This window comes from Suillus bovinus, assembly GCF_016758785.1.
Source record: "Suillus bovinus strain UH-Sbo-P2 chromosome Unknown EDB93scaffold_26, whole genome shotgun sequence".
NCBI classification, from domain to species: Eukaryota; Fungi; Basidiomycota; class Agaricomycetes; order Boletales; family Suillaceae; genus Suillus; species Suillus bovinus.
This window is the reverse complement of record NW_024542082.1, coordinates 36,209-61,882: the sequence shown is the minus strand read 5'-3', so window position 1 is coordinate 61,882 and position 25,674 is coordinate 36,209. Positions and strand designations below refer to the sequence as shown.

Below are 25,674 nucleotides of genomic sequence, written 5' to 3'. Positions count from 1 at the left end.
ATTAGCCAGCTGACTTTTCAGAGCCTGCACCTTTGGATGAATCTTCAGAGCCATGATCCGAGTCTTCTGGTAACTTGTCTAGATAAGATTCATCAGACATCTCTGGGTCTGAGGGTTCAGAGGGTTCCCTAGTGCCGATGCAGGGAAGTCCACTGTTAAGGTGAAGAGGAAATACTGCAGTAGGCTTCAAAAATGCCCGCTTGACATGTGAACTGAGGAGTTTTGCAATCTGGTCAGTTTGGGTACTACTGACACAGAGGATCTCGCATTCATCCTCATAGACGGCTTGAAGATATTGCTTATCATCTTCAAGTTCTGCCTGGCCATGCTGTAAAAAAATTCTTCTGGAGCCCTGCAATTCCCCTTCTGCCATCTTGAACTGTCATTCATTTTCACCATAGATGCTCATGAGGAATGCTTCATATTGTGCGGCCTCATCAATTTTCCACGTTGCCAGCACCATGCGTTGACATGCAACCTCGCGACTTGCGAGCTTGGCCTTGTATCATTTGTACAAGGTTGGAGTTGACAATTGGGAGAGGCCACTCTCCAATTGTTCTTGAAGCTTTCAGACCATATCAGTGAGTTATTAGTGTCTGGAAGTAAATATATCATACCTTCTGTGTTTCTTCCAATGAGAATTCTGGTTGGAATTTTGACTTCATCACTTGAGCTGCATAATGAAGCTCCAATGGAGCTGGATTGGCGGGGTATGGAATATACTTCCTTGACAATTGAGAATTTGACATTTTGTCACTCCTGAAGAATAGGCTCTCATCTGCTTGAGAAGGTGCAGGTTTGCTTTGCTGTGAAATGCTCAGATGTGAGGCATTTAACACTGTGTTCATTGTGTTTAAAGAGCCTGAGGAGACTGATCTTTAGCTTGAATTACAGAGAGTTGTTCCTGATGGACTTGAGGAGTCAGGTGAAGACAGAATTGTGGGACTGTTCATTTGAGCAGGGAACGAAGGTGGACTGCTTGACTGAACAGGAGACAAGGGTGGTGAGCTGTCCATCTTATTGTGTGCAAATCTGACCTTCAGACTTATTGAACAATATATCATTGTGGAGCCTGAAAAATAACATCAACAGCGGATGGGGTAGTAGTATCTGGTACTGGTGTACAATTTCCTGCTATCACTATGGTCCAATGCACCGGATGCTACACTACTTTTTTTGGCCACGGGCTTAAGTCAACATTTGGCTAAAACCAGGAATCAATGCTGCATGGCGGTGCTTGCTGCATCATGCTCAAATGTCTGCTCTCTAACTCCAACTCCTTCAGATGATCCTATGGAAATTGAAGTAGCTGATGATTGACGACCTAAGTTTGAAGGAGACTTCTTTGGTACTTATGAGAAAGATGAAATTGAATGGACTGACAACATGGGACGGTATGCCAGCAGCAGTGAAAGTAGTGACAGCTCAGATTCCAAGGATGATATACCTGGCCTCAATGATGCTGAATGGGAACCCCCCATAACTGGAAGGGATTTAAAGGACCAACTTGGAGCTGCTGAAGAAGACAACACAGAGATGAATAGCCAGGATTGTGGGTTGTGTCAGCAGATCAAGCAACACATGCTTGAGCCTAAGGAAGGTGGAATCACTATTGTGTGATACCCTGATGCTCGAGCAGGGCAGCCTGTCCCACAAGATGACATCTGCAATGCTAACACTGTGTATGCTACCGTTATCAATGACACTATGAATCCCTATGCCCCCTTCAACTCTCGGGTGGACTGGGAAGTTGCACGATGGGCTAAATTATGCGGTCCAACTTCAACTGCATTTTTGGACTTACTCACTATCAATGGAGTGAGTGATTGTGTATTAATCTTACATGTGTTGTAGATAATCTGTCTATTTTTGTCGCCAGGTCCATGAAAAGCTTGGTCTTTCTTACAAAAACTCAAGGGAATTGAACAAGATAATCGACAAGCAGCTTCCTGGTCGCCCAAAGTTCAGGCGTGAACAAATTGTCATTGCAGGCGAGGCCTTCGACATTTTCTATAGGGACATTATAGAGTGTGTCAAGGCTTTGTATGGCGACCCGGATTTTGCAGATTTTCTGGTCTTCTCACCAGAACACCACTATGCAGACAAGGAACAAACTGTCCAATTGTTCCATGATATGCATACTGGTAAATGGTCAGGTAAGTTTTCATTTTGAAGACTTCTGCTCATTGAATGTAACTGACATATTAAATAGAAAAAGCTTGATCAGTGCAAACCGGGTGCTACTATCATTCTGATTATCATCTCAAGTGACAAGACTCAAGTGACGATGTTCAGAAATAAAACAGCCTACCCCATCTACCTTACTATCAGCAATATTCCTAAGGAAATTCGCCGAAAGCCCTCTCACTGTGCCCATATTCTTCTCACTTATCTTCCTACCACCTGTCTCGAGCACATCACCAACAAGGCTTCACGATGCCGAACCATTGCAAACCTGTATCACGCGTGCATGGGCCATATCTTAGCACCACTGGAGGAAGCTGGTTTAGATGGTATTGTTATGAAAAGTGGCAATGGTATCCTGCGTCATGGTCATCCCTTATTTTCTTGTTTCGTTGGTGACTACCCTGAGCAAGTCTTGGCTACAGGAGTCAAAGCCACAGAATGTCCCAAATGCAACATACCACCAGACAAACTTGGAAGCATTGCTACACCTTTCAAGATGCACAACCTTGATGTTGTCCTCGATGCATTGGCTGCAATTGACCATGGAGATATCAAATTTGTGTGTGCATGCCATGAAGCTGGAATTAAGCCTATTATACATCCATTCTGGGAGCCCCTACCCTATACTAACATCTTCCAAGCCATCATTCCAGATATACTCCACCAATTATATTAAGGTCTAATCAAGCATCTCCTTGGTTGGCTGGCTGAGGCATTTGGAGTAGCTGAAATAGATGCCAGATGTCAGAGGCTCCCCCCAAATCATCATATTCATCTATTTACAAAAGGCATCACTAGCCTCTCACGAATTAGTGGTATGGAGCATAGCCAGATATGCCATTTTCTACTTGGCATCATTGTTGACATCCAACTCCCCAACCAACTTGCACTGTGTCATCTCATACGAGCTGTCAGAGGTTTACTTGACTTCTTGTACCTCGCGCAATATCCTTGCCATAGCTCTGAAACGTTGAGTCTCCTTGTGGAAGCTCTTGATCTTTTTCATGACAACAAGCAGATCTTTGTTGACCTTGGAATACAAAACAATTTCAATCTCCCAAAGCTCCATGCAGCCCGGCACTATATGTTGATGATCCAAACTTTTGGCACAACTGACAATTATAATACAGAATATACTGAATGCCTTCATATTGACTTGGCCAAAGATGTGTATCGTGCGACGAACCACAAAGATGAGTTTGTCCAAATGACTCAATGGCTCGAACACAAAGAAAAGATCGTTTGACATGAGAGGTATGTCACATGGCGCCTCCACAACAATCTCATTTGACACCAACCACGTCCACCAAACCTGTCTTTCAACCACGTTCAAACATTAATGAAGCATCCAAGTGTGAAAGGTGTCCCAATTCAGAAATTAGTCACGGAGTATGGGGCCACATACTTTCGCGAGGCACTTGCAAGATATGTTGCACAACTGCATCCTCCACATGAAGCCACCACTCGTCGCCGCCTTGAAGACCTTGCTGCCACAATTCACCTTCCATTCTGCACACTTCCCGTGTATCACATAGTCAAATGGCAATCTGTTGATGCACAGGGACATGGTGATCGGTGTGTCACAGTGGATAGCGTGCACATCAAGCCTCGCCATGTAGCCACCAGTCAAACAGGCACTGACGTCCCAGCACGATTTGATACTGTGCTTATTAATGATGGGACTGGCCATTCTGTAGGTATTAAAGGTCAGTTTGTGATTCTCGAGGATGATAGACAGTCACAAATGATATATTTTCAACAGGCTACCGTGTGGGTCAGATTTGCGTCATATTCTCGATCCCGCAGAATTCTACCCCAACGATGTTCCCTACCACAATCCAGCCTCCCAAACATCTCACCTATGTAGAGTGGTTCACTTGGTTTCCTCTTACAGCTGATTCAAACCATGGAATGTTCAAAGTCAGCTGTGTTGTACAATTGGGTGAGAGAGTTGCAAGCATTATACCTGTCACAAATATCCACTGAAGTGTTCATCTTATTCCCAAGTTCGGACCTGTCACACCTCATCAATGGACAAGTAGTGAAGTCCTCAAACAATGTAACACTTTTTTTGTTAATTCTTATATTGATCGTCATACATTTGTGACAATTAGATAGCACATTATAACTTCATTATAGAATGTTGAATTTTAGCGAGAAATTATTGATCTTATTCATAGTTTGTAATATTCTTGTCTTTTTATCAAAGTTCGCATAATTTTGACTATCTTTGTCTAGCTTTGTGCAGGAGGGTTTTCCTGATGTGTCAACCCAAATTCTCATCTGAACAACACCCCCGATCTCGCATTCGCACATTGGCAATTCGAAATTCATGATGATCCGAACAGCGGAACTCGGGGAATCACTGTACTGGTGGCCTTTGACCTATGCAACAGGAAATGTGACCTTGGGACTGATCACCCCGGATCTGTTGATGGTCAGCAGCCCTTCATCGACATCAGCATCCTATCTCGTCAATTCTTGACAATAAAAATTCCATTTAATGTCATTATGTTTTATGCAAGTATCATGAGGCAAGGTTGTTTGGGTCTTGTCCAACAGTCTTTGTCTGAAGATTTATTCTAATTAGTGTCTGCTCCCCAGTCCAAGTCAGCACACATCCCTGAGAATCTATAAAGTAAGGGAGAACGGTGAGGGAAGGACCGGCCGCTCATGTGGTTTTCGCGTAGGGCCATGTGCGAAGCACATGGTTTCGCTTACCTCACTTAAGGCTCGATTTGGAAACTCACATGGCTATCACATGCGTCCACTGCCCGTTAGGGCAGCACACATTTAAAAACATTTATTATCTATGAAATTCAAATTATAGACACAATAAATTCAACTACATATTAAGAATAGACAATTGAGAAATGGGAAACAGGAAAGGAGAATGGGAGAATGAGGGAAATGGGAGAACAGGGGAAATGGGGAAAATTGGAGAATAAGAGAACAGAGAACAGGAAAACAGGAATGGGACAATAGAAGAATGGGAAAAACAGGAGAACAGGAGAATGGGGCAATGAAAGAAGGGGAAAGGGGACAAGAGGATGGGAGGATGGGAGGACAACAAGAGGACAGGAGGACAACAAGAGGACGGGAGGACAACAGGGAGGTAAGGGGAAATCAACACATTCAATTGTACTTTTACTTTTCTTATCTACACAGAGAACAGGAAAACAGGAGAATGAGAAAACCAGAGAACAACAGGAGGACAGGAGGGTTCAATGTGTCTAATCCCATTAATTGTAATATATCATGCTCAACTCAATGAATACAATATAATTTATTTCAAGATCTAAAATAATGATTATTAAAACACCCAAAGGTAGGATGAAGCCGAAGGCCAGGAAGCCAACAAAGAGCGCGAAGCACTCTTTTTGCTTCCTGTGCTGAAGGCACAACGGGTGTGTGCTAGTTCTCTGTACGTGCGCATTCAATCCGTGTTATCTAGAAATGAAAAGAACACGTCCTTACTCACGCAATCCGCAGCACGGCTGACGCACCGATCTTCATTTGGTGTCTCGGAGGGCACGAATCGGTGGCAACAAGGACATCATCGTCAACTTACAAAGCGCCTGGCTAATTTTGGAACATCAGTTAGCATTCGGAATTCCCAGTTGATACTGAATTACAAGCCTAACCTTGAGCTTGGTTTGCTGATTCTTGACTGGTGCTCATGGGGTAGTGTCTGTGCCATCTTGTACCAACCACGTACGAGTTCTTTCAGGACCTTTCAATATCTTCGTCGCTAAAAGCAATATGAGATCATGATGCCAATGGCCCGCAATCAAGTTAACGTACGACTCGTCCGTTCTTCTGATGCGCCGGTGGTGGCCCTACTATCAGCATTCCGGGAGAACACCCTCGATGATCGCTGTTCCTGCGATACATCACTTACGCAAAGTTCTGAAATCAGATTTTGATAACAACAATTGCAATGAGGTGAGGTTCTAGGATCCAGTTCTGATTGCACAGATAAGGCTTACTGTAAACGCGGAGAACTTGATGTCTTTAATCACCGCCGCGGCTCTTGCTGGAATGGCAGCAATGGAAGTAGATACTAATTAAAACTTTCATTAGTATCATCGTCCCTTTGTGGCTTTGCTATCAGACACAACTCCATCTCAGGCGCGACTCAAACGACGGCGACGACGACATAGATGCTGACAGAAATGAGTAGTAACAGCACTTGAAAGAATTTACCAGCGCGACGTTAGAGAACAAGATGGATGTACGACTCTTCTGTCCCGTAATCATCGTTCTTGCAAGATACTGAACTCGTGAGTTTGAAATTCAGCACGCAATGATGTATAAAAGAGTCTCCCTTATACATCAACGTGCTTCAGATGGACGGGCAAGGGCATGTCGACTGTATCTTCGAAACGAGTAACCGCCTCTTTCGGTATATGAACAGCATGCTCCACAGCCCAATCCAAGATTTTCTCGTAGTCCCTGCATTGGTGGCGGGTATTGAAGTTAGGGTATGGGTATTTGTATCCCTGAACCCAGTCCCATAGTATTATGTTCACGTCGACATTGCACATGAGATTCTGCCTGATCATTTCGATGCAATGATCTGTAATGTATGCGATAATCAGGAGATGCATATATATATATATGTATACGTACCAAGATGCATGCGGACTACTTCGGGCGTGTCTTGGAACGAAATATCCGTTGGTTCGTAATACTTGGGCCACGTGGATTTGCGAAGTAAATTCTACAAAATATGAAGCTAGAACGACTAGACTTTCGGTGTAGTAGTATAGCTTACCAGACAATGGAGTTGGTGAGGGGCCTCCATGGATACCATGAAACCCCCACCAAATTCCTCTGGATATTTGACCTTGGAAGGTGAATCTACTTCGCCGGCTTTGAGAATTTCCTCAAGTGACATCCGAGTTGGTAGCACTGAGGTTTCATGGACATAAATAATTACAAATTAGGACGAGGTGAAAATTGGGCGACGCACCATCGTGAGCTATCCTGTTCCAAGCAGCATCAATTTCTGGGGAAGGAGGACCACGATAGATAGAAGGAAAGTCGAGGGTTCCGTTGAGTCTTACGACGATGGGGTCAACAGCACCACTTGCAGGAGCTGTGACAAATCATCAACACGATGTATCAACTATCTCCGTTCACTTACAGTATATAGCAATGTCATCACGCAGGTGGGGCGAAGGCGTGCCCATCCACAACGCAAAGAAGAGTATCGATGTACATACCAACACGCCATGGCTCAACATGGGCCACACGCGAATGATATTATGCAACTTAGGACGATGTCCTGCCCCGAACCATTCTGCATCCTCAAACTCGTTATCATTGTCGACAGCATCGACAGGAGAGTACTGCGAGGAATCTTTGACCATGACTCTGGGGTGAACTCGGGGGTTGAACGCACGAGGGTGGATACGAGAAATATCTAGAGAGTGTCATAATTTTGGTATCTCACATATGCATCTTACTGATGGTGAACCGGTGACACGTCAGCGGCGAAGATCATGCCGGGATGATCGGAGAAGCCAAAATCCACATGGGTATGTAGTAGAGTAGTGACGAAGCAGGCAATCTCCAGCCTAATAACGCTTAAGTGGTTGCGGGTCGCAACTTGCTCACGGGCACGACTGTTCCAAGTCCATCCCAATCCTTTTCTCGCGTCAGCTATGCATAAGGAATATCCTGCATCGTATTCTCCCATCGACGAGCGTGATGATACGAACCTTCTTGAGAACAATACTAAAACAAGACCTCTTTCCAAACCCCGTCTCACTCGCTGGTCGCCATGGCTAACCCACGGTGTGCTGATGTCCATAACGATGATGTTCTTCGTATTATGGATACGGGCGCCGTCAATCGACGATGTAGTTCTGTACTGTAGGTGATCAGACAGCGTCAACGCACAGGACCTTGCTTACTCGTCACAGCTCCAGCAAACGAGGCGATCGAATCCACCGGCATCATAAGATTCAATGGAACTCTGGGCACCCCTTCTATATATCGTGGCAGCCCGTCTCCAGAAATCGACGCCGTCTGGGAGAGGATAGCATTGAACGGTTACACCATATACTTCACATACATTGTAGACATGTACTGACTGTATTTCCCAGCGCGTCCAATCCGTATGACCGCTGAGCAACTGCTCAGAATGGGCGAAGAACCTTCTGCAGTCCTGGCCAGGTATCCAGACGAATACGGCGGAGGTTACATGGCAACTGTAGAATTCATTCACCAGCTCCATTGCCTAGTCAGTTGTAATACAGGGAGGTTGATCGACTTTTACTCACTCTCATGTAGGACATGATTCGCAGAGTCACATGGGGTGATCGATCCTCGGGTCATGGCGTTCACGAAACCCCCAAGGAGTTCCGCACTCACCTCGGTAGGCATACTGTTTCCTGCCCGTACCACGTCCGCTCATTACGGTATGCCTCAGACCACTGCATCGAAATGCTCAGGCAGATCATTATGTGTCGTGGCGACATAACAATGCTCACTTATGACTGGGTGGAGGGAGTCAAAGATCCTTTCCCCAACTTCAACGTTCCTCACCAATGCAGAAACTTCGACAAGATCTTGGATTGGGTTGATGAGCATCTTGCTGTTACCTCTAAATCCGACCTGGTCCGTTTGGGGGACAACGTGGATCTGCCTTCCCCTCCTTGATTGCAGTCTCGATATATTCTCTCCTGACGATGGTTCTCGTGTGGATCACGATATGACGTATTAGTAGCCACAGAGCCATTTACGAACATGTTGAAAAGTTGAATTGAGTGAGCTGCACAAGGAGGTCGGGATAGAGCACAAAGCCAACGCGGTATCCTGGATGTATCTCCTTCGTGAGCATCATACACTGAGTACCCTTTCAATACCGTAGGGTCTATCCGATAAGTACAGAGACGGCTGAAACTCTTTGCTTGACCCAATCGCTATAGCCGACTCCGGAGACAGTTCAGAAAAGGAGTGTGAGCGCTACGACGCAAGTGGGACAAGAGTCGTAACCCAGATGCGCACGACCCAATGATATATGGACCGTGTCGATTCTGGTCGTCCGACGCACAACGTTCGCAGGAAAATTTGCTTTCAAATTTGGTGCGGTTCAAAGTTGAAACCTTTTTCTCACACTCAAATGTTGTCACATCTGAATCCCTCTCCAATGGGAAAACGTTGGTTGAATAAAACACCAAGAGCGATTTCTAATTGTCTCTCTCGTGGGAACGCAGACGATGAGGATTTAGCCAGCAAATCGAGGACCCCGCTGTAGGTACGAGTGCTCAGTAAAGTGAATAAAAAATACCATGATTTTTAGACCTACTTGTACGCTAAAAATGAAAAAAAAAAATTCCCTTACCGCAGGTACCAAGATCGAGTCCACAATAGAGAGGCCTAAATATTCTTAGTATTGTGCAATGTAGCTGCCAGCTCTACATTAATGATGATGGTGACTCAACTATCATCGGTGTACACCCCATGGAAATAAATTATGTACGTGTCAAGATACTAATGTCCCTTTGTGTTTTTGCCACCAGACTCATCTCAATCTCAGGCGTGACTCAAATGACGACGGATGCTGACGGAGATGACTACTGATAGCACTTGAAAGAATTGACCAGCGCGACGTTAGAGAACAAGATGGATGTACGACTCTTATGCCTCGTAAACATTCTTGCAAGATACTACATGCGTGAACTTGAATGTATGTCGTGAGTAAGCAGCACGATACTCCTTATACATCATTGTGCGTCAGATGGAAGGGCAAGGGGATGTCAATTGTATCTTCGAAACGAGTCATCGCCTCTTTCGGTATATGAACAGCATGCTCCACAGCCCAATCCAAGATTTTCTCGTAGTTCCTGCATTGGTGGCGGGTGTTGAAGTTAGGGAGTGGGTATTTTTGTCCACGAACCCAATCCCATGTTATCACCGTCACGTCGGCATTGCACATCATATTCTGTCTGAGCATTTCAATACAATAATCTGAAGTGTATACGATAAGCAAGAGGTGCGTAAATAAAAAAGGCATATGTACCAAGATGCATGCGGACTACTTCGGGCGTGTCCTGGAACAAAACATCCGTGGCTTCGTAATACTCGGGCCACGAGGCTTTGCGAAGTAAATTCTACAATAAATGAGGCAAGACCGACTAGACTTTCAGTGTAGTAGTGTAGCTTACCAGACAATGAAGTTGGTGAGGGGCCTCCATGGATACCATGAAACCCCCACCAAATTCCTCTGGATATTTGACCTTGGAAGGTGAATCTACTTCGCCGGCTTTGAGAATCTCCTCAAGTGACATCCGAGTTGGTAGCACTGAGGTTTCATGGACATAAACAATTACTATGTAGGATGAGGGGGAAAATGGACGACACACCATCATGAGCTATCCTGTTCCAAGCAGCATCAATTTCTGGGGAAGGAGGGCCCCGATAGATAGAAGGCCAGCCGATGGTTCCGTTGAATTTTACGACCATGGGTTCAACAGCACCATTTGCTGGAGCTGTGATACATCATCAACACGATGTATCAATTATCCGGGGATGTCTGTTCACTTACAGTATATAGCAATGTCATCACGCAGGTGGGGCGAAGGCGTGCCCATCCACAGCGCAAAGAAGAGTATTGATGTGCATATCAACGCGCCATGGCTCAACATAGGCCACACGCGAACGATAGTATGCAACTTAGGACGATGTCCTGCACCGAACCATTCTGCATCATCAAACTCGTTATCATTGTCGACAACATCAACAGGAGAGTACTGTGAAGAATCTTTGACCATGGCTCGTATCGAAGCTAAACGAAAGCTCAGGAAGATAAGACGAATCACTCATGTAAGAAAAAGCTTACCACCTTTAACATCTGTAAATATTTGTCATACTTGGGGGTACTCGGTTGAACTCGTGGGTTGAACACGCGAGGGTGGACACTGCGAGAAATATTTAGGAGTGTAATAATTTCGAATACAGTATCCCCGAGCGCAAGTTGGCTGTATGTCGTAAGGATGGTGCAAGAGGGAGCCAGTAACATGTCAGCGGGGAAGATCAGGCCCGGATGATGACAGAAGTGAAAAGCCACACAGCTAGTAGTGACGAAGAAGAGCTTCCAAGAATAGGCGATTTCTAGCTTGATGACGCTTAGATGATTCCTTCCAAGTATTCCGGTCTTGGGTTTCCAGGCCCGGAAGTGAAAAGCCACATAGCTAATAGTAACGAAGAAGAGCTTCCGAGAACAGGCGATTTCCAGCTTGATGACGTTTAAGTGGCCCCTTCTACATCCTGTGTTGCAACTTGCCCAGGAATACGACTTTGTTCCAAGTGCATCCCAAGAGTCTTCAAACTTCGAGTCCTTTTCTTGCGTCAGCTATGCATAAGGAATATCCTGCATCGTATTCTCCCGTCGACGATCGTGACGATACGAAGCTTCTTGGTAGCAATACAGAAACAAGACCTCTTCTCAAACCTCGTCTCATTCGCTCGTCGCAATGGATCAGCCACGGTGTGCTAATGTCCATAACGATGATATTCTTCATATTGTGGATACGAGCGCCGTCCATCGATGATGTGGTTATGTACTGTAGGTGGTCAGACAGCGTCAACGCACAGAATCTTACTTACTCGTCACAGCTCCAGCAAACGAGGCGATCGAATCCATCGGCATAGTAAGATTAAATGGAACTCTGGGCACCCCTTCTATATATACTGGCAGCCCGTCTCCAGAACTCGACGCCATCTGGGACAGGCTAACTTGGGATGGTCGCACCCTATACTTCACATACATGTAAACATGTACTGACTCGGACTGTATTTCCCAGCGCGTACAGTTCGTCTGACCGCCGAGCAACTGCTCAGAATAGGCGAAAAACCTTCTCCAGTCATGGTCAGGTATCCGGAGGAATACGGCGGAGGTTACATGGTAGCTGTTGAATTCATTCACCAGCTCCATTGCACAGTCAGTTGGAATACAAGGAGGTTGGTCGACTTTTACTCACTCCCCTGTAGGACATGCTTCGCAGAGTCAGCTGGGGTGATCGATCCCCGGGTCATGGCGTTTACGAACCCCCCGAAGAGTTTCGCGTGCATCTCGGTAGGCATACCGTTTCTTGCCCAGACCACATCTGCTTATTTTTTGTTCCTCAGACCACTGCATCGAACTGCTCCGGCAAGTCATTATGTGTCGCGGCGAGGTGACAATGATCACTTATGACTGGGTGGAGGGAGTCAAAGATCCTTTCCCCAACTTCAACATTCCTCACCGATGCAGAAACTTCGAGAAGGCCTGGGATTGGGTTGTCGAGCATCAAGTTCCTATCTCTAAATCCGAGTTGGTCCGTTTGGAGGATAACGAGGATCTGCCTTCCTTTCCTTGACTGCAGTCTTAATTATTCTCTCCTGATGATGGTTCTCGTAGATCACGATATGAGTGATTGGTAGCCGCAGATCCATTCATAGATATCCTCGAACATATTGAAAAGTTGAATTTGATTGAGCTGCACAATGAGGTCGGGAACGAGCACGAAGCCAGCGTAGTGTCCTAGATGTATCTCCTTCGGGACCATCATACATTGAGTACCCTTCCAACACGGGTCTATCTGTCGAGTACAAGAACGCAGAAACTCTTTGCTTGACCCACTCGCTATAGGCGATGTCCAGGAACAGTCCAGAAAAAGGAGTGTCAGCACTACGACGCAAGTGGGGACAAGAGTTGTAACCCAGATGGCACGGCCTAATGATAATCTCTTCACATACGGCTCGCGGATGGTGAGCGTACGGAACGGTGTCGACTCTGGCCATCCGAGGAAAACGAGGATGGGGTCGAATTCGCACGAAACTTTGCTTTGATTTAGCCTGTACATCGAGGAAAAGCCGGCGGCAAGGCCGATCCACAGCACAATGAGATCCGCAACTAGTCGGACTAACGCAGACACGGGAGTGAGGTTTCCAAACCCTTTGCCCCTCAGAAAATGCGGGAAAACATCTGGCTCCATGTAGTATTCCTTCTGCGCACGGAACATATCGAGAATGTGTGCCAACATGTTCAAGTCGCTCTGTGATTTCGGCTTTTGAGTGCTACCGTGACTAAGGGGAAATGACTGTATACAGAGGGCAGGAGGGAAATAAATTTCGTGATTTTCGGGTGATTCTACGGTGCCAGCGAGCTGTATGTTGGATTTGGACGTCAAGGGTATTGATGACCTAGAATTCCCGCAGGCGGATGATTAAGACTTTTGTGACAAGTTCGTGCTTAGGCAGGCCATAGCCAATCAAACGTGATTATATAATGTTTTTCCTTGGACTCCTGGTACTCTCACATGTGACCATGGAGACGTTCACCAGTGAACGTTCACTGACTTTGGCGAACGTTCGGCGACCGGCAGAACACTGTCACTCATCACGTATACGTCTTTCTGGACACGAATGCCAATCTGTTGAGGTTATTATAAGTGCGACCTCCGACCCAAACACTCGCTCATGGTTGCACCTCTGGGCGTACTTACGCATGATAGCGACGTGTTCTACCTTCGCACTGTACACCTCCTCCACCAATTCTACCAATCAAGCGTTAGAGAACGGCGACGGCGACCAGGCGATGAACAAACGCCAGGAATTCCTGAATAAATTTAACTTCAACCATTGGTCGACGCCACGCAGCACTGGAAAGTAACATTCTGACGCTTCTTGTCTCAATATTTATTTGTCTAAGTTGTTTCATTCATGCGATTACTACATTCCCAACTGGCATTATTTACGCAAGTTTTATCTGGACAACATTCTTTGATTGGGTTCTTTCTCTTCCAGATACTATACTCATGACTGAATTACACTGCGACAACGCTGGCAAACCGCACAATCGCAACTGAACTGGGACGTGGTGACAACACCCCGGGATCACACGACGTGGATTCCATCGTAGATGTACCAGTGGTAGGGTTCATAACCCGAAGTTACGAGTTCAGCAACAGGTGGGATGTAAATTATATTGTTTCTTTATGTTTGGGACTGAATTGTGTTCTATTCTATCGTCTATTAGTCACACTATGTTCCGCTATTAAAACATAACCGGTCCGTACTCGAATCTTCTCACCAATCACCAATTGTCGTGCTGTGTTGACTAATATGTTTTTGTTTAGCCAACTTATCATGACTGCGCTTGCATCCAATCTTTCACCGACTCCAAAAATTTACACCTGTTAACTACTACCTCGGAGAGAGGTGTTAACAATTTGCTGGTCAAAAAACGTGAGAATCCTACTAATTTTCCTGATCCTAACATTGTCACCAGATGATAGCTTAGTGGCAAGAACGCTGGGCCTGTAATCGAGCCAGAAAGAGTGAGACAACTGGGATCATATTACATGGGTTTGCAATGTGTCAGAAATCAACCAATCAGATACAGGAGTCAAGATACGTAGATGTACAGGTACGTGATTTGTGAGTGAGGCCGCAGCGCTGACCTAGAACAATAGATAACTCCTACATAAAATGAGGCATACAACTATAACTCACCTGCGTAGAACCTGGAATCAAGTTCAGTACGGGCTTTAGTTCAAGTCGACAAGTCAAATTCCTCGCGCTTGTCGACACTGCCATAGCGAATAAAATCGAATATTTCATCGCCTTTGTCCTCTACACTGTCTGGCAGAAAGTCACACTTATAAATCTTAGCATGATTATTTGAGTCATGAATGCTCACAGGAACGTTTCGTGATGGTTACTTGTGTGGGGTATGCCATAGCAAAACCCATGATGTATGCGAGTGCGCTGAAGACAAGAGAAAATTTCATGCTGGAGTGAAGAGGTGCGACTTGTACTTTGTGGATGCACTACATTGGAATCTTCAAGAGGGCTTTATACATTTTCGTTACGAGATCCGCTCGTAATTCAGGTCACCTGAATTGGCTGAAACCTCATCCACTCAGGACCTGCGCAAGGATCCAAGGGAATGTTCTCAATGGACCGTAGTCAGCGGTCAGTCTCATTAAAAAATCACTCAACGCCCACAATCTCAACGAGGTAAGGCCGTCAACTTGAATTCTGATCTTCGGTTCATAGGTTCATGCGAGAAAGAGGGACAGCAGCCCCTGGGTTTCGCATTCGCAATTGGAAATCACGAGAACCGCCGAACTCGATGATACGCTGCGCATTCAGGTTGCCACTCATGCTGAATTAGTAGAATAAGAATAGAAAGTAAAGATGAGGTCTAGAAGACGAAATGTTATGAGACAGAGGCGGTGTGCAGAAAAAATGTGAAACATACCTCAGCGCTCAGCTGAGGTACGAGTGGACATAAGGGCTGCTCAAATCATTCAGTATTCAATTGGGAGCCGGGTTTGGCAGTTTGAGCTATTAGGTCTCAAGCACTTCATTTCCACCTCCGTAATGTAAGAACCTGCGAAAGACGGTAAGTGTGTAGACTGCTTGTAGGATAAATATGCGCTGTATAGTTAGAAGTTCGCGAACGATAATAATATTTTGGTAATCCCCACAGCAATCGTTCACTGGCTACATTCAAATCCTGCTGAACTTCCATTATCTAGGTATTGCCCAAGCGAAAAATGTAGTCAAGTCAAAATTTAAACAGAGCACGAGCCAACTACGATTGTATTATACAGGCATCCAACATGTCAAAAAACAAGCGATCAGATAAAGGAGTCGAGATAGTCTATATGTAGTACAGGGAAGTGACTTGTAGGCGAGGCTGCAGCGATATTGGACCTAGTATGATAGATGACTCCCACACAAAATAAGACACATGGCTATAACTCACCTGCATAGAACCTGTCGTCAAGTTCACAGGTAATGGCGGTATTTTTATGCACCAGCATCAAGTTCCCCGCGCTTCCTCTCAGCACCATTTGGGTACGAGCCGTAATTGAAGTCATCAGCGTTGGTTTCGTAATTGATGTAGGCGAAATCAACGGTGTCAAGCTCCTCGCGCTTCTTCTCAACCCCGTTCGGGTACGAGCCATAATTGAAGTCATCAGCGTTGGTTTCGTAACTGCTGTAGTCGAAGTCTTCGGCGTCAAGCTCCCCGCGCTTCCTCTCAACCCCGTTCGGGTATGAGCCATAATTGAAGTCGTCAGCGTTGGTTTCGTAATTGCTGTAGTCAAAGTCCTCAGCGTTGAGTTCCTCGCGCTTCTCTGCATCTGATAGCAAGTGACGCTCAGTACCAACCTTCGCATGCTGATGAACGATTTGAATACTCACAGGAACGTTTCGCGACGGCTCCTTGCATGGGGTACGCTGTGGCAAGAACCACCACGAATGCGAGCGTGCTGAAGACGATAGAAAGCTTCATGTTCTGAGGTAAGAGGTGCGACTGGTAGTACTTTGTCGATGCACTACATTGGAATCTTCAAGAGGGTTTTATACCTTTGCGCAGCCCAGCAGGTCAGCCCATGACTCAGTCTTCATGTCTAACCGTAACCTTTCGATAAAAATCACTCGACACGCACAATCCCAACGAGGTAAGACCGTCAATCCGAATTCCCACCTTTGGATCAGCTCAGTCATGCTTGAAAGAGGGACAACAGCCTCGTTTTGCATTCGCAAATTGGAAATTAGAAAATCATGACAACCCCGAAACACCGAACTCGATGATGCACGGCGCGTTCGAGTTGTCGCTCGCGCTGGTTAGATATATATATTAGCGACAGCGTCAGTTGATCAGAGCTTTAAAGCTTCACCTTACAGCGATGCAAACGGCTCGAACTCAGACTCGAATTCCTTTGATTCCCTCGAGTCTCGACGTACTGACCAGGATTATCGGGAATAAGTAAGAACGCCGGTAAGAGAATAGAACACTTGGAAGACTGTTGCGGCGCAAGTGCATTGGCTGCCAAAAATAAAAAGACGAAACTTGACTAGGCTATTTCAGGCCCGGCCATCCCGGATCTTTTACGTAAATCTCTGACCAGGGCTCTTGAACCGCTCTTCAAATCAACATCCTCGCAATATTCTGATCTGAACGCTTTTGCGGCCTCCGATCTATTCCCAATGATGGAAATTCCATTGTGTCGTCGCACGTTTGACACAAATATTTCGGGTATCATGCGGCGAGTTTGTTTTCCTGTTGTAGAGATCTTTCGTCAGTGTCTGCTCCTCAGGGTAGTTTAGCACACATCGACAAGTTTTCTGTCTTCACCCATGAGCAGAACGCTGAAATGCACTAACGGCATTTAATATCTGCATATAGTTACGCAGGATCCATCTAGAAATGAAAAGAAGAAGAACAGCGTCCTTGCGCAATCCACAGCATGGTTGTCGTGCCGATATTGGTTTGGTGCCTCGGGGGGCACCCATGTGTGATGGTGTCGGCAACATCCTGTTATTTTTGTATCAGAATAACCTGACGGAAGTCGAGTAGGGTGCCTGAAAACGCATGTGACGATGAGCCTGGACTTGACTAAAATATGACACTTATTTTGAGATACAGAGGACGCATATCTGATGTAGCGTGGCTAAACTTAGAACTTGATCTGGCTCTCTCATTCTTTACTAGCGATGGGCGGAGCAAAAGATTGAGCGGCATGCAACGCTCTAGCGTTGAACAACACAGCGTCGATTAAGTGAAAAGAGGATCCTGGGATGGCCTTCGTATTTTGTTAGTATTCCAGTAGTAGCTCTCGTTGCTGGTCCTGCTGTTTTTGACTGTTACCTATGACGTGGTGATGCGCGGCGTCACATGCACTAGTACCAACCACGTAAGAGTTCTTTAAGGTCCTGTCCACAAGGCGCTTCAGGGCTAAATAAAGTCAAAGTCAACTACATCAGACGTATCACTGGTGAGCCTGAGAAATTTACATACCATTATATGACAATATGTTCTTTATTTTCATTGCTAAAAGCAATGAAATGAGTGATATATTACGACGTCGAGGTACCGCAATCAACATAACGCACCCTCAAAGTCTGGGATCTGATGACCCGCACTGACACTGATGTCATGCCGTGGCGGCTGTCAGCTCAATAATAATTACTTCATCCTTGCGGTAGCATATCGCGTCAAGACCAATTGATAACAATGCGGTTCTGTTCCAGGATCCAGTTTCTGATTGCAGGGGGAAAAACTTTCGTGGACGCGGAGAATTTGTGGTCTTTTAATCACCGCTATTGTTGGAATGAAGAATTCAACATAATGCGATGTGATGGTCAGGGCGGAGGAGCAGCTTGAATGAAGTTTCGTTCCGACCGCCTCGGTAGAAGGGAAATCTATAGCCAGGCTGTACTAGCCTCGAGCTAGGACAGCTCCATAACTGATGGTGACTCCGAGTCGGAACTACATAGTATTACCGGTGTTCGACATGGAAGTAAATTATAGCTGTGTCAAGAAAAATACCTCAAAAAATTAACCAGCACGACGTTAGAGAACAAGCAGGATTGAAATTACATCACGTGTTCTTCATACTTCCCTAGCCATCGAGGGACTCAGCTTACCGTTTGCATAGCTAATATGAAAGTTACATAACCGTTACCATCATTCACTGCCTTTCAAACTAAGAGGATACTGAGAAATGGAAATATGATTCATTCATTCCTCTGTCATTGAAGTAAAAATATCAACTACGCTCTTAATCATCGCCGTTCTTGAAAGACATCCGCGAATCCATGTAGCCAGCAAACAGCACGATACTCCTTATACATCATTATGCATCAGATGGAAGGGCAAGGGAATGTCGACCGTATCTTCAAAACGAGTAACCGCCTCTTTCGGTATATGAACAGCATGCTCGATAGCCCAATCCAAGATTTTCTCGTAGTCCCTGCACTGGTGGCGGGTGTTGAAGTTAGGGTATGGGATTTTGTGTCCTTCGACCCAGTTCCATGTTATGATCGTCACATCTGCGTTGCACATGAGATTCTGTCTGATCATTTCGATACAATGATCTGAAGTGTATACGATAAGCAAGAGGTGCGTAAATAAAATAAAAAAGCATACGTACCAAGATGCATGCGGATTACTTCGGGCGTGTCCTGGAACGAAATATCTGTGGGTTCGTAATACTCGGGCCATGAGGCTTTGCGAAGTAAATTCTACCAAAAATGAGGCAAGAGCGTCTGGACTTTCGGTGTAGTATAGCTTACCAGACAATGGAGTTGGTGAGGGGCTTCCATGGATACCATGAAGCCTCCACCATATTCGGCTGAGAATTTAACCTTGGAAGGCGAATTTACTTCGCCAGCTTTGAGAATCTCCTCAAGTGACATCCGAGTTGGTAGCACTGGTGTGTCATGGACGTAAATAATTACTAATTATGATGAGGGCAAAAGATTGGGCGACGTACCATCGTGAGCTATTCTGGCCCAAGCGGCATCAATTTGTGGGGAAGGAGGGCCACGGTAGATAGAAGGAAAGTCGAGGGTTCCGTTGAATCTTAGGATCATGGATTCAACAACGCCACTTGCTGGAGCTGTGTCACATCATCAACACCATATATCAACTGTTCGAGGGTGCCTGTTCGCTTACAGTATATAGCAATGTCATCACGCAGGTAGGGCGAAGGAGTGCCCATCCATAGCGCGACGAAGAGCATCGATGTACATATCAATACGCCATGGCTCAACATAGGCCACATGTGCAGGATATGGAACTTGGGACGAGGTCTTGCACGGAAACTTTCTGCATCATCAAATGATTCCTCCTCGTTATCATTGTCGACGGCATCAACAGGAGAGTACTGTGAGGAAGCTTTGACCATGACTCTGGGGTGAACTCGGTTTGCTGAACTGAAGGGTTGTGGGGATAATCGGGAACACGCGAGGGTAGACGATGCGAGAAATATCTAGAAGTATATTCATTCTGAATATGTCTCCCAATCGGTCGTATCGAGAGGGTCACATGCCCCAGCGGAGCGCTGGAAGGAATCACAGGCCCAGGATGATCGGAGAAGCGATAAGCCCATGTGTTGATTACGAGAACCGGGGGTGGATTGAGCGATGCCACGACGGTCGAGTACTTGCCGAATATCTCGAAATCCAATTCAAATTGGAACAGTGCTAGTCAAATTTAGCGAGGCACCCATGATGCATGAACTATATATAGAAACCATATGGTACTAGTACAAAGAAGTGCCCATCAGCATTTCAGTGATCATCAGTAAAAAACCCACACGTGCTCAGGTCCAGTGGGTTTCACGAGTACGACTTTGTTCCAAGTGCATCCCCAGTGTCTGCGAACTTCAAGTCCCCTTCTTGCACCAGCTATGCCTAAGGAATATTCTGCATCGTATTCTCCTGTTGACGATCGTGACGACACGAACCTTCTTGATAGCAATACAGAGACAAGACCTCTTCCAAAACCCCGTCTCATTCGCTGGTCGCCATGGCTAACCCACGGTGTGCTGATGTCCATAACGATGATATTCTTCGTGCTATGGATGCGAGCACCGTCCATCGATGATGTAGTTCTGTACTGTAGGTTGTCAGACAGCATCGACGCACAGGACCTTGCTTACTCGTCACAGCTCCAGCAAACGAGGCGATCGAATCTATCGGCATCGTAAGATTCAATGGAACTCTGGGCACTCCTTCTATCTATCGTGGTAGCCCGTCTCCAGAAATCAACGCCGCTTGGGACAGGATATCTCTTGATGGTTGTCCCATGCTCCACTCACATCGTAGACATGCACTGACTCGGACTGTATTTCCCAGCGCGTCCAATCCGTATGAGCCACGAGCAACTGCTCAGAACAGGAGAGAAACCTTCTCCAGTCATGGTCAGGTATCCAGACGAATACGGTGGAGGTTACATGGCAACTGTAGAAGTCATTCACCAGCTCCATTGCATAGTCAGTTATAACACAGGAAAGCCAGTCGAGCTTCACTCACTCCTCTGTAGGACATGCTTCGCAGAGTCAGCTGGGGTAATGAATCCCTGGGTCATGGCATCCACGAATCTCACCAAGACTTCCGCATTCATCTAGGTAGGCATACCGTTTTCTCCCCAAACCACGTCTGCTCATTGTGTCGTGCCTCAGACCACTGCATCGAAATGCTCAGGCAGATCATCATGTGTCGTGGCGACGTGACGATGCTCACTTACGACTGGGTCGAGGGCGTCGAGAATCCTTTTCCTAACTTCAACATTCCTCACAATGCAGAAACTTGGAGAAGGTCTTGAGTTGGGTTGACGAGCATCGTATTTTTATCCCTAAATCAAAGGTGGTCCGCTTGAAGGATAACGAGGACCTGCCTTCTCCTCCTTGATTGCAGTCTCGATATTCTCTTCCGATGACGGTTGTTGTGTAGATCATGATATGACGGATGTAGCCGCATTTACGAATGTGTTGGAAAATCGAATGGAAACCCTATTTTTCTGAATCGATCAATAATATCATTTGCAAACACGACTCGATTCACCTAATAGTAGACGGTCAAATGAAAGGATGTCCCAAGGTGTAGTAAAGAACCAAAAAGAAGAACCGTTTCATCCGCATATGGCATCAAACAATTGATAACCACCAACATAAACATGTCATTAAAAATATGAGTCTAACTTCCTAATGTCCTACCATGTACGTACGTATAAAAAGGTCATAAAGGATTCAGGGAACTGAGGGAGGCAAAATAACATCACAGCACAGCGATGACGAAGGTGGACTGGTGGAGTATACGAGGTAAAATGATAGCGAGATACGGAATGTAAACTATTAGGAAGTGGTGCTAGGCCGAGGTGCAAGGGGAAGTAGGCGAATAGCTGAAGATAAATGCTTATCAAAGTCTCTGGTCGCCCAAGCGTGAAATCAACAATATCACTCTCCTTCGTGAGCATCATACATGGAGTACCCTTCCAATATGGGTCCATCCGATAAGTACAGAGACGCAGAAACAATTTGCTTGACCTACTCGCTATAGCCGATGTCCAGGGACAGCCCAGAAAAGGAATGTGAGTGCTACGACGCAAGTGGAGACAAGAGTCGTAACCCAGATGGCACGACCCAACAATAATCTCTTCACATACGGCTCGCGGATGGTGAGCGTACGGAACGGTGTCGACTCCGACTGTCCGAGAAAACGAGTATCGGGTCGAGTTCGTATTGATGTGAGATAAGGAATAAAATTGCGAACGCGAAAGGAATGAAGAGCTGTAAAGCAAACAACCCGTTAGATGCAGAATCATACCAAACAGATGGGACTCACGAAAAATCGCTTTGATTTAGGTTGTACATCAAGAAATATCAAGGAGAAGCCGGCGGAAAGGCCGATCCATAGCACAACGAGACCGACGACGAGTCGGACTAACGCAGACATGGGAGTGAGGTTTCCAAACGCTTTACTCCTCAGAAAACGCGGGAAAGCATCTTGCTCCATTGCCCTAAAGCAGTACTCCTTCTGGGCATGAAACATATCAGGAATGTGTGCCAACATGTTCAGGTCGCCCTGTGATTTCGGCTCTTGAGTGCTACTGAGGGGAAATGTCTGTATACGGAGGGCAGGAGGGAGGTAAATTTCGTGATTTTCGGGCGAATCTACGGTGCCAGCGGGAGAGAGATACCGGAAGAAGATGCGCTCAGCGGATGCGATGAGGTCCATACGATTAATCGCAGCGGAACGTGGAATGACCGTTGGCGCACGTGATGCGCGTTTGAGATTGAAAAGGGTTGGTGTTCGCCTTGAGAGGGAGAAAGGTGTCGTTGACCGTGGTGGATCAGCATCTGGAGTATTCATGGCAGTGAGAGGGGATGAGATGTGCTCCTTCTCATAACCAGGCGTTGTAGAACGCTGAGCACTGCGCCTCTCCTCAGCAGCGTTAGCGTTTTTTTCCTGGTCATTGATAGCATCGCTTGTGCTCGTCATACTTCGCTTTGCGGCATTAGGCTGAAGTCCGACGACTGTGCCGTATATTGACCCACGACGGCGTGCGTATTCCCAGTACTGAGGCCAATCCTCTTTGATTGTCCGGCCTGACTTTCGGACATCTTTGAAGTATGCCCTGCAAAGGTTCTCGTGCTGCTGGACATCCAACCAGAAGTCCAGGATATCTTCTGCACCTTCGCGTTGGAGAAAAATGCTAGATTTGGCATGATATAAGAGGCTGTCCAAATACTCGAGCACAGCACAAAGGCACTACTCACTAGAACATGAATAAATCAACGGGTGGTCGGGTCCTTCGAGAGAGGACTTCTGTAAAAGAGGGCAGCCTGTTCTTGCGGCTGTTGAGCCAGTCTTCTTGTTGTTGTCTGTTCTGCTCATCGTCCATAGCGGCGGTGGAGGTCACCAGGAACCTCTTGACGTCACAATCAGCAGCGAGGGTTGGATGGAATTGGCGGGCAAGACAACAAGATATAATTCTCATGCCATTGCAACCACGCCTGCTAGATTATTATGTAAGCACCTGTTCTACGAACCAACCCGACGGTCCATCACAAGAAAGCGTTGCAGAAACGTTGTTTGCCTTAATATTTGGCTGTGACTTGATCTCATTCAATCCCTGTCATGTCCGCATTTGCAAAAACATTGTCTCCCGCTCTCCGCGAAATTCGCATCTTTTGCTGCCAGTCAAGCCAAGCTTCAGCGGGCACGCGGTAAGTTCGTGGTTTTCTGGGCGGCCGGTCACTCATATGGTTTATGATCACGTCTGCAGGCAATTCATCTTGTCCACATACCCAGTCATCAAGAAACACAACCCGGACCTTCCCGTCATGATACGGGAGGCAAACGGCACACCTGCGCGGATGTTTGCACGTTTTGGTGCGTGTAATGCTCGTGCCCTTCGATCATTTGTGCATGGCTGTATTAATTTGTCTTCACATAGAACGCGGAGTTGAGAAACACGTCGAGCTGGATGATCTCTCATCATCGGATGTGGCTGCTAGTGTTGCACGGATATTGAGCACCTCATAGTCGCTATGCTTTAACCGCCCCAGCGTTGTAATTCAATTCAAATATTTCTCTTGCCATTTTTTTTGTCTGACTTTTACATAAAAAGAGTGCTGAGGTATGCACAGGTATACATGCGGCACCCAGTCCTATTATATCACGTGGGCTACTAATTTTGTGCAGGCGGTTTTGCTCGGATGTGAATGGGATCATTGCATGCAAGACGCACCAGCTTCGTGCATATCTGAACTGACTTCGCGGACTTTCGGTAATCTCGTATCAGCCTATAACCAAGTGAGTTCATATAAAATCCCAACAACCCGTAATTAACTAATGTCCATCAAATTGCCCATAACAGATTCCATGCTGCCCTCTACTTCCTCTCGTTCCTTAAAACGCCTTCGCCATGCTCTCCAGCACCCTCTACACCAACTTCTCTGTCGTGTTCTTTCTTGATATTGCGTAGCAACCAAAAATAATACAGAAGAACAAGGCATCCACATACGCCTGCAACCCCAGCTGTTACAATGATCGACGACGTGCTTGTGATGACATAGGTTCCATGCTGTACACCATAGATATTGGAAAGTACAGAGATAAGACCAGCGAGCGAATTGAGTAGGCCAGGCCTATTCAAAACTCGATTCGTCAGTCAATTGACGACACTATACCCCACTCACACAAATATACGATTCACAATCCAGATATAATTTTTTTGCCATCTCCACCACAACCAAATCATACCGATGCTGCCAATACCGGTACAAATCCACGCGATGACATAACTATAGGTGTCTGGTGAACAACTTCAATTCCCATGGCCTTGACCATCACTCACAGTGATATATTAGAAACTACATTCAGCACTTGTGCTTCCACGCCGCTGAGTTGTTGCTGTTGCAAAGATGTAAATGTTCCGGGGAATAAGACAAATCCTGCAAGCAGGATCCATGTGAAGAAAGATGCCATTATGTTGAACATTTGCGGAATGTCATCAAGTGCCAAAAGCATATTCACGTAGCGAGTATGTGCATGCCCAGCCGGCATATTTGGCATTGGCGGGCGCTGCGTCGTGTGGTGAAGCTGTTTTGCGGGAGTAGGAGGTGGTTGCTCAGGATAAGTTTCTTGTGTCTTTGGTGCTAGTTGAGGAGCAGGGACTGTGCGGCCGGAACGCCGTGAACGACTGCTGGATGGGACTGGGTTGGGTAAAGGGCGATTCAAAGGAGAGGACGTGTCAGGAGGTAGTACATTCTGATGACTGAATGCAGTCGCTATCTGGTTCTTGGGAGGTGTACCATTGAGAGAGGTGCGCGATCCGTTTGGAGTGGCAGAACTACCGTCACGGTGACCATACATAGGCGGGGTGACAGTTGACGCATATCTGTGCGATGCTGCACTTGGAGGGCGCGAACGAGACCGAGAACCGTGATGCGTACTATGATGGGAGCCGTTATGACTATGATGAAAGCTATTTTGTTGCATGCCATGATGTGCACTCTGTGTGCCTATGGGACGTATATTCTGGGCTACATTCACACCCTGATTCACACCCTGACGGATGCTGTGACTGGATCCCTGATGTTCCGTCCCATAGAAGTAGGGTTGCTGATAAGCCGAAGTAAAGGGTGGGGAATTCGGCTGGGGCATAGGGAAGCTCGGGGCATAGGA

At 46.2% G+C, this 25,674-nt stretch overlaps 13 protein-coding genes across 13 annotated transcripts; 5 read left to right on the top strand and 8 right to left on the bottom strand.

The window, feature by feature from the left end:
- Position 1: 1 nt before the first annotated feature.
- On the bottom strand, positions 2–1,016 carry EDB93DRAFT_1250216 (uncharacterized protein; the record flags this gene model as incomplete). Its single annotated transcript, XM_041452974.1, has 3 exons — positions 2–328; positions 618–838; positions 893–1,016. 3 exons carry the CDS (start codon positions 1,014–1,016, stop codon positions 2–4), a joined length of 672 nt encoding a protein of 223 aa, XP_041307835.1.
- Positions 1,017–1,707: 691 nt separating this feature from the next.
- On the top strand, positions 1,708–4,305 carry EDB93DRAFT_1240504 (uncharacterized protein; the record flags this gene model as incomplete). The annotated part of the gene is made up of 7 exons (XM_041451766.1): positions 1,708–1,818; positions 1,880–2,116; positions 2,213–2,746; positions 2,876–3,427; positions 3,533–3,893; positions 3,950–4,155; positions 4,195–4,305. The coding sequence occupies 7 exons, from the start codon at positions 1,708–1,710 to the stop codon at positions 4,303–4,305; spliced, it is 2,112 nt and encodes a 703-aa protein (XP_041307834.1).
- A 2,024-nt stretch (positions 4,306–6,329) lies between these two features.
- On the bottom strand, positions 6,330–7,936 carry EDB93DRAFT_379640 (uncharacterized protein). Its single transcript, XM_041456225.1, has 7 exons — positions 7,914–7,936; positions 7,595–7,854; positions 7,337–7,541; positions 7,163–7,288; positions 6,965–7,101; positions 6,820–6,910; positions 6,330–6,766 (listed from the first exon to the last, which is right to left on the bottom strand). Exons 3-7 carry the CDS (start codon positions 7,434–7,436, stop codon positions 6,516–6,518), a joined length of 705 nt encoding a protein of 234 aa, XP_041307833.1. The 5' UTR covers positions 7,437–7,541; positions 7,595–7,854; positions 7,914–7,936; the 3' UTR covers positions 6,330–6,515.
- Positions 7,937–8,152: 216 nt separating this feature from the next.
- On the top strand, positions 8,153–8,856 carry EDB93DRAFT_1084970 (uncharacterized protein; the record flags this gene model as incomplete). The annotated part of the gene is made up of 4 exons (XM_041445873.1): positions 8,153–8,246; positions 8,301–8,437; positions 8,488–8,572; positions 8,627–8,856. Coding segments are annotated over 4 exons (546 nt in total), but the record flags the coding sequence as incomplete, so codon positions are not given.
- Positions 8,857–9,916: 1,060 nt separating this feature from the next.
- Positions 9,917–10,970, bottom strand: EDB93DRAFT_1250211 (uncharacterized protein; the record flags this gene model as incomplete). The annotated part of the gene is made up of 5 exons (XM_041452973.1): positions 9,917–10,167; positions 10,220–10,310; positions 10,365–10,501; positions 10,563–10,688; positions 10,745–10,970. 5 exons carry the CDS (start codon positions 10,968–10,970, stop codon positions 9,917–9,919), a joined length of 831 nt encoding a protein of 276 aa, XP_041307831.1.
- Positions 10,971–11,553: 583 nt separating this feature from the next.
- Positions 11,554–12,557, top strand: EDB93DRAFT_1250210 (uncharacterized protein; the record flags this gene model as incomplete). Its single annotated transcript, XM_041452972.1, has 5 exons — positions 11,554–11,764; positions 11,815–11,943; positions 12,003–12,139; positions 12,190–12,274; positions 12,328–12,557. The coding sequence occupies 5 exons, from the start codon at positions 11,554–11,556 to the stop codon at positions 12,555–12,557; spliced, it is 792 nt and encodes a 263-aa protein (XP_041307830.1).
- A 291-nt stretch (positions 12,558–12,848) lies between these two features.
- EDB93DRAFT_1059754 (uncharacterized protein) lies at positions 12,849–13,205 on the bottom strand (the record flags this gene model as incomplete). Its single annotated transcript, XM_041444803.1, has 1 exon — positions 12,849–13,205. A coding segment is annotated over one exon (357 nt), but the record flags the coding sequence as incomplete, so codon positions are not given.
- Positions 13,206–15,542: 2,337 nt separating this feature from the next.
- Positions 15,543–16,702, bottom strand: EDB93DRAFT_1144762 (uncharacterized protein). The gene is made up of 4 exons (XM_041449451.1): positions 16,561–16,702; positions 16,396–16,507; positions 15,956–16,334; positions 15,543–15,903 (listed from the first exon to the last, which is right to left on the bottom strand). Exons 1-3 carry the CDS (start codon positions 16,600–16,602, stop codon positions 16,000–16,002), a joined length of 489 nt encoding a protein of 162 aa, XP_041307828.1. The 5' UTR covers positions 16,603–16,702; the 3' UTR covers positions 15,543–15,903; positions 15,956–15,999.
- A 2,121-nt stretch (positions 16,703–18,823) lies between these two features.
- Positions 18,824–19,572, bottom strand: EDB93DRAFT_1085098 (uncharacterized protein; the record flags this gene model as incomplete). Its single annotated transcript, XM_041445881.1, has 4 exons — positions 18,824–19,074; positions 19,131–19,221; positions 19,273–19,409; positions 19,473–19,572. 4 exons carry the CDS (start codon positions 19,570–19,572, stop codon positions 18,824–18,826), a joined length of 579 nt encoding a protein of 192 aa, XP_041307827.1.
- A 1,078-nt stretch (positions 19,573–20,650) lies between these two features.
- On the top strand, positions 20,651–21,307 carry EDB93DRAFT_1084986 (uncharacterized protein; the record flags this gene model as incomplete). The annotated part of the gene is made up of 4 exons (XM_041445875.1): positions 20,651–20,783; positions 20,839–20,975; positions 21,026–21,110; positions 21,165–21,307. Coding segments are annotated over 4 exons (498 nt in total), but the record flags the coding sequence as incomplete, so codon positions are not given.
- Positions 21,308–22,035: 728 nt separating this feature from the next.
- Positions 22,036–23,386, bottom strand: EDB93DRAFT_1240503 (RGS domain-containing protein; the record flags this gene model as incomplete). Its single annotated transcript, XM_041451765.1, has 4 exons — positions 22,036–22,182; positions 22,203–22,271; positions 22,327–23,197; positions 23,262–23,386. The coding sequence occupies 4 exons, from the start codon at positions 23,384–23,386 to the stop codon at positions 22,036–22,038; spliced, it is 1,212 nt and encodes a 403-aa protein (XP_041307825.1).
- A 137-nt stretch (positions 23,387–23,523) lies between these two features.
- Positions 23,524–24,208, top strand: EDB93DRAFT_1144732 (NDUFA2, NADH ubiquinone oxidoreductase 10.5kD subunit). The gene is made up of 3 exons (XM_041449450.1): positions 23,524–23,711; positions 23,771–23,877; positions 23,942–24,208. The coding sequence occupies exons 1-3, from the start codon at positions 23,623–23,625 to the stop codon at positions 24,028–24,030; spliced, it is 285 nt and encodes a 94-aa protein (XP_041307824.1). The 5' UTR covers positions 23,524–23,622; the 3' UTR covers positions 24,031–24,208.
- Positions 24,209–24,379: 171 nt separating this feature from the next.
- Positions 24,380–25,053, bottom strand: EDB93DRAFT_1085110 (uncharacterized protein; the record flags this gene model as incomplete). Its single annotated transcript, XM_041445882.1, has 3 exons — positions 24,380–24,635; positions 24,687–24,791; positions 24,845–25,053. 3 exons carry the CDS (start codon positions 25,051–25,053, stop codon positions 24,380–24,382), a joined length of 570 nt encoding a protein of 189 aa, XP_041307823.1.
- Between the last annotated feature and the right edge of the window lie 621 nt (positions 25,054–25,674).

Excerpts from the sequence above, each read along its gene's own strand:
- EDB93DRAFT_1144732 (XM_041449450.1), top strand. The coding sequence starts at position 23,623 with ATGTCCGCATTTGCAAAAACATTGTCTCCCGCTCTCCGCGAAATTCGC. Across the intron at positions 23,712-23,770 it reads CAAGCTTCAGCGGGCACGCG|GCAATTCATCTTGTCCACAT; the intron begins GTAAGTTCGTGG and ends TCACGTCTGCAG. Across the intron at positions 23,878-23,941 it reads GCGGATGTTTGCACGTTTTG|AACGCGGAGTTGAGAAACAC; the intron begins GTGCGTGTAATG and ends GTCTTCACATAG.
- EDB93DRAFT_379640 (XM_041456225.1), bottom strand. The coding sequence starts at position 7,436 with ATGTTGAGCCATGGCGTGTTGGTATGTACATCGATACTCTTCTTTGCG. Across the intron at positions 7,102-7,162 it reads GAACAGGATAGCTCACGATG|TGCTACCAACTCGGATGTCA; the intron begins GTGCGTCGCCCA and ends ATGAAACCTCAG. Across the intron at positions 6,767-6,819 it reads AGTAGTCCGCATGCATCTTG|ATCATTGCATCGAAATGATC; the intron begins GTACGTATACAT and ends CATACATTACAG.
- EDB93DRAFT_1144762 (XM_041449451.1), bottom strand. The coding sequence starts at position 16,602 with ATGAAGACTGAGTCATGGGCTGACCTGCTGGGCTGCGCAAAG. Across the intron at positions 16,508-16,560 it reads ACCTGCTGGGCTGCGCAAAG|TCGCACCTCTTACCTCAGAA; the intron begins GTATAAAACCCT and ends AAGTACTACCAG. Across the intron at positions 16,335-16,395 it reads AGCCGTCGCGAAACGTTCCT|ATGCAGAGAAGCGCGAGGAA; the intron begins GTGAGTATTCAA and ends ACTTGCTATCAG.